The 12,189-nt window shown below is 49.4% G+C and overlaps 1 protein-coding gene across 1 annotated transcript; it reads right to left on the bottom strand.

Annotated features, from left to right (window-relative positions):
- Positions 1-9,338: 9,338 nt before the first annotated feature.
- LOC135873429 (olfactory receptor 52P1-like) lies at positions 9,339-10,298 on the bottom strand. The gene has a single exon (XM_065397923.1). It carries the CDS (start codon positions 10,296-10,298, stop codon positions 9,339-9,341), a length of 960 nt encoding a protein of 319 aa, XP_065253995.1.
- Between the last annotated feature and the right edge of the window lie 1,891 nt (positions 10,299-12,189).

The following is a 12,189-nucleotide window of genomic DNA, read 5'->3' as shown; positions in this document are numbered from 1 at the left end:
CAGACTGAGGCCATGAAGTGCCAGCCTCCCGCCCAGCCCAGCCCGGTGCCAAGGGTTCCCATGCTTCCCTCCACCTCCTGCACCTGGAGAACTCCAGGCTCCTTCGGCCACGCCCCGGGCTCCCCACCCGAGTGTAATTGGAACAATCCTAGATCCCCTCCTCCCCCCAGGACATCGGGGCATCGCCACACCTTGGGCCCTGGGTCTGACCCTTGCCGGGGGTGATTTCTGTCCCTGGTGTTCTGAGTGGAATGGGGACCAGGCCCTTGGGCTTCCCAATGTGCTCTGGTTTCCTCTTCTCTCCCCGTCTCCCCTGGTTCCCACCTGCGAGCCCAGTTCCCCAACTGATCTGGGATGGAGGCAGGACTCTGACTTCCCGATGCAGGATCCCCAACTGACCACACCCAACGGCTGTCCAAAGATCTGTCCCGGCTTCCCCCTTTCCCCCAGGGACCCAGGAAAGCTTGTGGCTTTGGGAGGGTTTGTTGGTCAGCTTCCCCGAGCGTAGGGAAATAACTGGCCAGAACCGGCTCAGTGCCGGGGTGCCAGGGAACCACGAGGGAGAGCCCTGGCATTTCTAGCACTAGCTGGTGGTCGAGGCAGTAAGGAACAACCCATGAATGGAGCCACGAGCTTGGTCTGTGGCCCTGTCTCTCTCTGCAGATGTGCCATGCCAGCCCAATGGGGCCTGGTCAGAACAGGGGGCCTCAGGCGCTCCCACCCACCCTCCCTTCCATGGAGCTGTGTCCAGGCAAGCTCTGCTGAGAGCGCAGGATGGCTGCAGGGGGACTGTGGGGGAGGGGGTCCTCCTACCATCCTGCTTCTCCAGGAGAAGCTGTGCTGGGTCGCCATGGCCACCCAGATGACCAGGACCAGAAGGACGCAGGTGTACAACACCCAGGAGCTGTCCCAGCAGGCACAGAACCAGCTCTGCGTGATCCCCATCCCCGTGCCAAACATGCTGGGGAGGACAGTCTGGACGTGCACTGGGGTGGAGATGCTGCACTCCCTGCTGTTGCTGCCACTGGATCTCTCCTGAGGGGCTTTGTTCCAATGAGCATCATAAAGGGCCAGGACCAGCTGGGTCCTGACATCACAAAGGGACTGCAGGCATCAGAGGTGGGCAAGATGCTCAACTCCCTGCAGCCCCTCCCCAGCACCCCATGTAGATACTTAGAGACTGTGACTGAGTCACCCCGTAATCTTCTCTTCGTTAAGCGAAAGAGATTGAGCTCCGTGAGTCTCTCACTAGTCTCTGTGGTGGGAAGAACATCTCAACAGCCCAACATTGTGGCATTTAATTTCAAAAAGGGGAACTATGCAAAAATGAGGGGGTTAGTTAAACAGAAATTAAAAGGTACAGTGACTAAAATGAAATCCCTGCAAGCTGCATGGGCGCTTTTTAAAGACACCATAATAGAGGCCCAACTTCAATGTACACCCCAAATTAAGAAACACAGTAAAAGAACTAAAAAAGAGCCACCGTGACTTAACAACCATGTAAAAGAAGCAGTGAGAATAAAAAGACTTCCTTTAAAAAGTGGAAGTCAAATCCTAGTGAGGTAAATAGAAAGGAGCATCAACATTGCCAAATTAAGTGTAAAAATGTAATAAGAAAAGCCAAAAAGGAATTTGAAGAACGGCTAGCCAAAAACTCAAAGGGTAATAACAAAATGTTTTTAAGTACATCAGAAGCAGGAAGCCTGCTAAACAACCAGTGGGATGGAGGCAGGACTCTGCCTGCCCGAGGCAGGATCCCCAACTGACCACACCCAACGGCTGTCCAACGATCTGTCCCGGCTTCCCCCTTTCCCCAAGGGACCCAGGAAAGCTTGTGGTTTTGGGAGGGTTTGTTGGTCAGCTTCCCCGAGCGTAGGGAAATAACTGGCCAGAACCGGCTCAGTGCCGGGGTGCCAGGGAACCATGAGGGAGAGCCCTGGCATTTCTAGCACTAGCTGGTGGTCGAGGCAGTAAGGAACAACCCATGAATGGAGCCACAAGCTCGGTCTGTGGCCCTGTCTCTCTCTGCGGATGTGCCATGTCAGCCCAACAGGGCCTGGTCAGAACAGGGGGCCTCGGGCGCTCCCACCCACCCTCCCTTCCATGGGGTGTGTCCAGGCAAGCTCTGCTGAGAGCGCAGGACGGCTGCAGGGGGATTGTGGGGGGATCCTCCTACCATCCTGCTTCTCCAGGAGAAGCTGTGCTGGGTCGCCATGGCCACCGAGATGACCAGGTCCAGAAGGACACAGGTGTACAACACCCAGGAGCTGTCCCAGCAGGCACAGAACCAGCTCTGCGTGATCCCCATCCCCGTGCCAAACATGCTGGGGAGGACGGTCTGGACGCGCACTGGGGTGGAGATGCTGCACTCCCTGCTGTTGCTGCCACTGGATCTCTCCTGAGGGGCTTTGTTCCAATGAGCATCATAAAGGGCCAGGACCAGCTGGGTCCTGACATCACAAAGGGACTGCAGGCATCAGAGGTGGGCAAGATGCTCAACTCCCTGCAGCCCCTCCCCAGCACCCCATGTAGATACTTAGAGACTGTGACTGAGTCACCCCGTAACCTTCTCTTCGTTAAGCGAAAGAGATTGAGCTCCGTGAGTCTCTCACTAGTCTCTGTGGTGGGAAGAACATCTCAACAGCCCAACACTGTGGCATTTAATTTCAAAAAGGGGAACTATGCAAAAATGAGGGGGTTAGTTAAACAGAAATTAAAAGGTACAGTGACTAAAATGAAATCCCTGCAAGCTGCAGGGCGCTTTTTAAAGACACCATAATAGAGGCCCAACTTCAATGTACACCCCAAATTAAGAAACACAGTAAAAGAACTAAAAAAAAGCCACCGTGGCTTAACAACCATGTAAAAGAAGCAGTGAGAATAAAAAGACTTCCTTTAAAAAGTGGAAGTCAAATCCTAGTGAGGTAAATAGAAAGGAGCATCAACACTGCCAAATTAAGTGTAAAAATGTAATAAGAAAAGCCAAAAAGGAGTTTGAAGAACGGCTAGCCAAAAACTCAAAGAGTAATTGTCACGGAGTATGGGGGACTCAGGGCCCTGCACCCCCGCCTTCCTGCGATCCACCATGACTCTCAGCCAGCCAGTAAAGCAGAAGGATTATTTAGACGACAGGAATACAGTCCAAGACAGGTCTTGCAGGCGCAGACAACAGGATACCCCTCAGTTAGGTCCCTCTTGGGGTCCCCGGGCACCCTAGCTCCCCTGGGAGGTCAGAGCCCTCTCTGCCTCCCAGCCATGGTCACTAGCTACCTCCGGAAACTCTGTCTTCAGCGACCCCTCCCACAGCCTTTGTTCAGTTTCCCGGGCAAAGGTGTCACCTGGCCCCAGCCCCCTCCTGGGTTTTCATGTTACATGCTCAGGTATTCTCCGTTGGTCAGTCTCCCATCCCCCAATGCAGACTATCCTAGCCACACTCCCCTGTCAGCATTCAAAGACCACATTAAGAACAGTCCCAGTTCGTCACAGTAATAACAAAATGTTTTTTAAGTACATCAGAAGCAGGAAGCCTGCTAAACAACCAGTGGGGCCCCTCCATGATCGAGATAGAAAAGGAGCGCTTAAAGACGATAAAGTTATAGCGGAGAAACTAAACAAATTCTTTGCTTCAGTCTTCACGGCTGAGGATGTTAGGGAGATTCCCAAACCTGAGCCAGCTTTTGTAGGTGACAAATCTGAGGAACTGTCACAGATTGAAGTGTCACTAGAGGAGGTTTTGGAATTAATTGATAAACTCAACATTAACAAGTCACCGGGACCTAATGGCATTCACCCAAGAGTTCTGAAAGAACTCAAATGTGAAGTTGCGGAACTATTAACTAAGGTTTGTAACCTGTCCTTTAAATCGGCTTCGGTACCCAATGACTGGAAGATAGCTAATGTTACGCCAATATTTAAAAAGGGCTCTACAGGTGATCCCGTCAATTACAGACCGGTAAGTCTAAAGTAGGTGTGACGAAGTGGGGGATTTTCTTGTTTGTTTTCTTGTTTTCGGTAGGGTTTCAATGGTTTGCATGCGGAGGGGGTGGGACTCAGTTTCCCTGGGTGTTACTGGTTTAACGAGGTGAGGGGAGAGGGAGTTTGTTGTTACAGAAGACTGGAGAGGGAATGTGGGACCCCAGCCAATGGCCTGGAGGATGGATACCCCAGCGACCGGACCCGGAGACCCAGCTCAGGAATCGCAGCCGGTTCTGGCCAGTGGGAGAACAATGGCCTGCAGAGTGAGGAGCCAGTGACCTAACCAGCCGGTTCCAGCCAGAGGACAGAAGCGAGGAGAGGAGGCCTCGGTTTATGACCCTGTTTACCTGGAGAAAAGACAATGGACAGAGGCCGGGCTTGGGGCCGGGGATCTCAGATGCCCAGCTGGGAAGCAGGGGGGCTCTGGGCTGGAGAGGGGGAGCAGGCAGAACCCACCTGGATGCAGAGAGACTGGGATGTGCTGGGCTGAGGGAGGCCAGGCCTGAGGCCCTGAGAGTTTCCTGTGCTGTGTTCAACTCTCAATAAATCCTCCTGTTTTATGCTGGCTGAGAGTCACTCTGGTCTAGAGAACAGGGTTGCATCAACCCCTTCGGGGGTGGAGGCCCCGGGGGTCCAGAACGAGTGGACTCCCTGAGGGGGCCCACGGCAGAGACAGACGTGCTAAGGCTCAGAGAGGTGCGGCTCCAGGAGGCGGAGGGGCCTGACCCCGAGAGAGAGTGGACCCACAAGAAGGGCTGTCGCACTGAAAGGGGCACCCCCCACGGACCGCACGGGGCCAAGAGTGGGCACAATCTGTGAGTCCGTGACAGTAGGTACCGGGCAAATTAGTCGAAATAATAGTAAAGAATAAAATTGTCAGACACATAGAAGAACATAAATTGTTGGGCAAAAGTCAACATGGTTTCTGTATAGGGAAATCATGTCTTACTAATCTATTAGAGTTCTTTGAAGAGGTCAACAAACATGTGGACAAGGGGGATCCAGTGGACATAGTGTACTTAGATTTCCAGAAAGCCTTTGACAAGGTCCCTCACCAAAGGTTCTTACGTAAATTAAGTTGTCATGGGATGAAAGGGAAGGTCCTTTCATGGATTGAGAACTGGTTAAAAGACAGGGAACAAAGGGTAGGAATTAATGGTAAATTCTCAGAATGGAGAGGGGTAACTAGTGGTGTTCTCCAAGGGTCAGTCCTAGGACCAATCCTATTCAACTTATTCATAAATGATCTGGAGAAAGGGGTAAAAAGTGAGGTGGCAAAGTTTGCAGATGATACTAAACTGCTCAAGATAGTTAAGACCAAAGCAGACTGTGAAGAACTTCAAAAAGATCTCACAAAACTAAGTGATTGGGCAACAAAATGGCAAAGGAAATTTAATGTGGATAAATGTAAAGTATTGGAAAATTGGAAAAAATAACCCCAACTATACATACAATATGATGGGGGCTAATTTAGCTACAACAAATCAGGAAAAAGATCTTGGAGTCATCGTGGATAGTTCTCTGAAGTTGTCCACGCAGTGTGCAGAGGCGGTCAAAAAAGGAAACAGGATGTTAGGAATCATTAAAAAGGGGATAGAGAATAAGACGGAGAATATATTATTGCCCTTATATAAATCAATGGTACACCCACATCTGGAATGCTGCGTACAGATGTGGTCTCCTCATCTCAAAAAAGATATACTGGCACTAGAAAAGGTTCAGAGAAGGGCGACTAAAATTATTAGGGGGTTGGAAAGGGTCCCATATGGGGAGAGATTAAAGAGGCTAGGACTTTTCAGCTTGGAAAAGAGGAGACTAAGGGGGGATATGATAGAGGTATATAAAATCATGAGTGATGTGGAGAAAGTAGATAAGGAAAAGTTATTTATTTCTTCCCATAATACAAAAACTAGGGGTCACCAAATGAAATTAATAAGCAGCAGGTTTAAAACAAATAAAAGGAAGTTCTTCTTCACACAGCGCACAGTCAACTTGTGGAACTCCTTACCTGAGGAGGTTGTGAAGGCTAGGACTATAACAGCGTTTAAAAAAGAACTGGATAAATTCATGGAGGTTAAGTCCATTAATGGCTATTAGCCAGGATGGGTAAGGAATGGTGTCCCTAGACTCTGTTTGTCAGAGATCACTTGATCATTACCTGTTAGGTTCACTCCCTCTGGGGCACCTGGCATTGGCCACTGTCGGTAGACAGGATACTGGGTTGGATGGACCTTTGGTCTGACCCAGTACGGCCGTTCTTATGTTCTTATGTTCTAGGCGGCAGGGTTTCTAACCTTTGAATCATTCTTGAGGCTTTTTTCTGACTTCTCTTTCATTGATAACATCCTTCTGGAATGGCGTTCACCAGCATAACCCCTTGGAGAATGGCATTAAATTGGAGTCACACCACAGTGAATCAGGCAGGTGCTGTGAGGCTCCGGATGGGACTGGTCCCCAGACCGGGTGTCCGTCTGTCAACATCCGCTGGCCACGGTCGGAAGACATGATACTGGGCTAGATGGACCTTTGGTCTGACCCAGTACGGCCGTTCTTATGTTCTTATGTGTCACCATCTTCCACCCTGGCACTGTTCAATTCAGAGACAGGGAGAGGAGAATGTTCAGAAGAAAATCTGATTAAGCCATTCTCTGCTCAGTATGACTAAGGATACCTCCATTTACTGTACACATTCACACAGCATTGCTCATGCTTGCATTTCATCAGGAGATTCACTATATTTAATGCAAAGCCTCAACTGCTGGAGTCACGTGATTATATGAGACTCTCAGTTTCCATGACAACAATAAGTAAGTTTCTGGCATTCATGGTTGTTGAGAAAAGAAAAAATGTGACCCAAGTGCATCCTAAAGACTGAAAACCCAGAAGGTGAATAAACAGAATCCAAATTTATTATTATTATTTTTACAAATCATGGTTTTGGAACCAATCTCTCGATTTTTGGGGGTCCTGACTCAAGATTTTTGCACTCTGGAGGTTCATAATACTGAAATTAAAACTGTTCTCTTTGCAACACATCTGTGACCTCTTGATAACCCTCTTATTTTTCATGTAGAGTTTAAATAAATAAAAGTAAACTGAGTTGTGGAGTTTTATTTTTGATAAATCTGGGAATTAAAGCAGCAGCCATTTCTGTATTATTATTAGAGCTGGTCCAGATTTTCCAAAGGAATATTTTTGCTGATTTTCTTTTTTCAAAACAAATACATTTGTACAACAAATTATTGATATTGTCAAAATTCTTCATTTCCCCCCCTAAAAATATGGTTGTATTTGATTTTATTTTCAAAAATTGTATCCAAAAATGTGTTGACATCTTTTCTTTCATGAACAATCATTTTGATTGTGTTTTTATAACAATTTTTTGGGAGAAAACACAAATGGACCAGTTAAAAAATGTTTGTTGGGGTGTGATTTTTTTTCAATCTCCCTCCCAAACAACACTTCCTTATCTACTTTCTTTACACCAGTCATGATTTTATAGACCTCAATCATATCTCCCCTTAGCCGTCTCTTTTCCAAGCTGAAAAGTCCCAGTCCTATTAATCTCTCTTCATATGGAAGCCATTCCATACCCCTAATCATTTTGGTTGCCCTTTTCTGAACCTTTTCCAAGTCCAAGATATCTTTTTTGAGATGGGGCGATCACATCTGCATGCAGTATTCAAGGTGTGGGTGTCCCCTGGATTTCTAGAGAGGCAACATGATATTTTCTGTCCTATTATCTATCCCTTTCTTAATGATTCCCAGCACTCTGTTTGCTTTTCTGACTGCCGCTGCACATTGAGTGGATGTTTTCAGAGAACTATCCACAATGACTCCAGGATCTCTTTGCACTCTTTGATCACATGCACTTCAGTAGCCCCTCCCTTCCGAGGACAACGTTGTGGTGGACTCTGCTTCCCTGTGACCCTGTGTGTGCTGTGATGTATAAAGATGGTCTGATGGTTAGGGGGCTAGGCTGGGAACTGGGGGATCTAGGTTCTGTCCTCAACTTGGGAGCTCATTTGTGATACAAGCTTGGCAGGTGGGGTGGGGTGATAGCCAAGAAAACCACATTTGGGCCTTAGGTTTATGGTCTGGAGTGGGGAAGGGAAGATGTCAGGAACCTGGCTGTGTCCTAACAAACTCCCCCAAGTAACAGCCAATCCGCTGGGACAGCCCTGCAGAATTCCCTGGATCTTTATGGGGCACGAGGCAGCTGATCCAGGGAGCCACGCCCCACTAGAAGGGGTTTGCTGATTGGACTCTTCTCCGACGAATAATTCCCAGAATCCTCTGACGGATCTGCTTGGTTTTCAAGCTGTCGATAATGAGGTTCAGGACGCGATGGGGGAGGAGGGCAACAGCAGGTAGGCATCGGCCAGGAGCGTGTGCGTGAGGTGGGACAGGTGCCTCCCAAACCTGTGTAGGACGGACAACCCAATGAGTGGGATGTAGATGGCGCAGCAGGTGTGAGAGATGCAGGTGCTGAATGCCTTGACGTGCTCTTCCCAGGAGGCAGTGCTCAGGACGGCCTTCAGGATCATGACACACGACGGGTGGATGGACAAGGAATCCAATTCCTTGGTCAGTACCATGGCAGTCAGACCGTACAAGCTGTTGACCTGTTTGTCCCCACGGGCCAAGCTCTGCACATCTGAATGCAGGCAGAATGAGTGGGCGAGCACATTGGCACCGCAGAAGGGGGCATTTCAGTGATGGTTTTTAGCCTTCCTCTCACAACACAGCCGAGTTAAGTTTTTCTGTAACTGCTCAAGTAAAGTCGCAAGCTATGGTGGAAAGATACAATATACATCCAGGGGGAAATTCTGCGCTAGAACACACACAGAGGTGCTAGTTGGAGTCAGCAGCAGCCACCCTTGGGCAGCCGTTCAAGGCTAACAGATAGGTAGATATGCAGATTGATGCTAGATGGTTGGAAGGAGGGATGGGTGGAGGAATGGAGGGATAGATTCATGTGTAGAACTTGGCCTCTGAGGTGGGAACAGTCTTGTACCAGGTGCTGTTGGGAAAAGGAGCATTGGTGATATTCAGTGTTAAAGATGAGGCAATGGTATGGTTAAAATAAGCAATGATCTGAACTTTCATCCCCCAGCTGAGGTCAGAATTAACTTCTGCTAAAAATAATTACTTGTGTTCATGGCGATTCTGTTCTTCCAGGTCTTGGCCAGGATTGTCAACCTAGCTGGAAGGAAGGAAGCACCAGAACTTTCATGAGAGAACATCTTCTTGTGGGATTTCCAGCCCGAGAGTCTCCAAGGTTCCTTTTAGATCAGAATCGGAAGCTCTGGGTGCCTCTCTGAACCTTCTGCGTCTCACAAATCACGGTTCAGCATCCGACACTAGTGGGGGTCAAAGCCCAGCCTGGATCTCTCTGGATAGAATGGCCTCAGCACCCGGCCCCTGATCTGCTTGGTCTTCATGCCGTATATGATGGGGTTCAGCATGGGCGGCACCAAGAGGTAGAGGTCTGCCAGCAGGATGTGGATGTGCGCAGGGATGTTCTGGCCCCAGCGCTGCGTGTAGAAGGAGAACAGCGCCGGGGTGTAGAAGACCAGGATGATGCACACGTGGAAGCCGCAGGTGCTGAAGGATTTCAGGCACGCGTCCCTGGAGGACAGGCTCAGGACGGCCCGGAGGATCAGGATGTAGGAGATGGCGATGAAGATGGAGTCTGAGCCCACCACAAAGGTCGCGGTCGTTATCCCGTAGACATAGTTGGGCGTGGTGTCCCCGCAGGCCAGCTTCACCACAGCCATGTGCTCGCAGTAGGAGTGGGAGATGACCCTGGGCCCACAGTAGGGCAGGCGAGTGACCATGCACGTCAAGGGGGTCAACTGACTGATGCCCCGCACAAAGACGGCCAACCCGATCTTGGCGATGACAGCATTGGTGAGCATGGCAGTGTAGCGCAATGGCTTGCAGATGGCGACGTAGCAGTCGAAGGCCATGGCCAGCAGCACCACCGACTCAATGGCAGAGAAGCTGTGGATGAAGAACATCTGGACCACGCAACACTCAAAGACGATTTCATAGGAGTGGAACCAGAAGATGCTCAGGATCTTGGGCACGGTGGAAGTGGTGAGCACTAGGTCAATGCCTGCGATCATGCAGAGGAAGTAGTACATGGGCAGGTGCAGGCTCGGCTCCGTCGTGATCACAAAGAAGAGGGTGAAGTTCCCCAGCAGGGCCACAACGTACATGGCACAGAACGGGAAGGCGATCCAGAAGTGGGTGGCCTCCAGCCCCGGAATGCCCATTAGGAGGAAGGTGGAGGGGTTGGAGTGATTGTAGCAGGACATGGCGCACGGATGGTTTCCAGGACCATTTCAGAGGCTGGAATTGAAACCACACGGCGGGTTAGTGTCGGCAATAAAAACGCTTTGTTGCTGCAGGTTGGTCCCCTCTGGACCCCAGCGCAGGCAGAATGCCCCTGTCTGCTTCTCCCCTATGGAGAATTGCAGCCACGTCACCCCGCCCTCCACCAGCTCCTGGGCCTCCCCAGCTTCATTCACCGCAGGATCCAGTTCAAAATGGCCGTCTTTTCTACATCTCTCCCGGGATTTGCTCAAGCTGCGCACATGGATCTTTTCTCTATGCTCTTCTCACTGCTGCTTCCCCTCAGAGCTGGACCACAGCTGTACCCCCAGTTCCAGTTTTGGGGACCTGAAACAACAACTAGCCCAATGTCTGAATGGCTTTCGTCGACAGCCCAGAAGGGTTTAAACGCAAGAGAAATGGAAGGTTCGGTAGAACCCTGAGATGGGGTCACAAATGGGGTCACCCCATGCCTTAGAAGGGTGTAAAGAGCATCTCCTTCTGTGGAGGGGCAGGTGATGGCTGAGCCTTGTGGGAGCACTGAATCAGCACTCTCCCCAGGCCTCATCCCTCACTTTCGGGGCAGCGTTAGTCAGTTGTGGGGCTGCCCCATGGAGGAGGTAGGATTGCGCGCACCCTGGGCTGTAGCAGCCATATGGACTTCCTATTTGTAGGGGCCTTTGGTCCTGCATTATGCCATGGAAACCTGCGTCACCTGGGAGTTAACTGAGGTCAGTGTGTGTAGATGACAACTGTAATAAGAACATAAGAACGGCCTTACTGGGTCAGACCAATGGTCCATCTAGCCCAGTATCCTGTCTTCCAACAGCGGCCAGTGCCAGGTGCTATAGAGGGAATGAACAAAACAGGGCAATTTTGAGTGATCCATCCCTTGAGTGTTGTCCAGTCCCAGCTTCTGGCAGTCAGAGCTACAGGGAGACCCAGAGCATGGGGTTGCATCCCTGAGCATCTTAGCTAATAGCCACTGACGGACCTATCCTCCATGGACTTATCTAATTCTTTTTTTTAAACCCAGTTAGACTGTTGGCCTTCACAACATCCCCTGCCAACATGTTCCACAGGTTGACTATGAGTTGGGTGAAGAAATACTGCCTTTTTTTTTAAACCCAGTTAGACTGTTGGCCTTCACAACATCCCCTGCCAACATGTTCCACAGGTTGACTATGAGTTGGGTGAAGAAATACTGCCTTTTGTTTGTTTTAATTTCATTGGGTGCCCCCTGGTTCTTGTGTCATATGAAGGGGTAAATAACACTCCTGATTCACTTTCTCCACACCAGTCCTGGTTTTATAGACCCCTATTATATCCCCCCTTTGCCATATCTTTTCTGGGCTGAACAGTCCCAGTCTTTTTAATCTCTCCTCATATGGAAGCTGTTCCATACCCCTCATCATTTTTGTTGCCCTTAAATATACTTTTTCCATTTTTAGTATATCTTTTTTGAGATGTGGCGACCAGAACTACACGCAGTATTCACGGTGCAGGCATACCATGGATTTATATAGAGGCAATATGATATTTTCTGTCTTATTATCTATCCCTTTCCTAATGGTTCCTAACATTCTATTCTAGCTTCTCCGCAGTGGCCTTCTCGTCCTTGAGTGCTCCTTTGGCACCTCAATCATCCAGTGGCCTCACTGATTGTTTGGCTTCCGATGTACTTCACACTTTTTTTGCTGTTAGTTTTGAGTCTTTGGCTAGTTGCTCTTTAGATTCGTTGCTGACCTGACTAATTATACTTTTACACTTGACTTTCCAGCATTTATGCTCCTTTCTATTTTCCTCAGTAGGCTTTGCCTTTCAATTTTAAAGGATGCCTTTTTGCCTCCAACAGCATCTTCTACTCTGTTTTTA

The sequence above is a fragment of the Emys orbicularis genome, chromosome 1 (assembly GCF_028017835.1).
Source record: "Emys orbicularis isolate rEmyOrb1 chromosome 1, rEmyOrb1.hap1, whole genome shotgun sequence".
In the NCBI taxonomy this organism is placed as follows: domain Eukaryota; kingdom Metazoa; phylum Chordata; order Testudines; family Emydidae; genus Emys; species Emys orbicularis.
Note: the sequence above shows the minus strand (reverse complement) of the source record. Positions and strands in the feature narration are given on the sequence as shown.

Bases quoted from the DNA above. Each gene is read 5' to 3' on its own strand.
- LOC135873429 (XM_065397923.1), bottom strand. From the start codon at position 10,298: ATGTCCTGCTACAATCACTCCAACCCCTCCACCTTCCTCCTAATGGGC.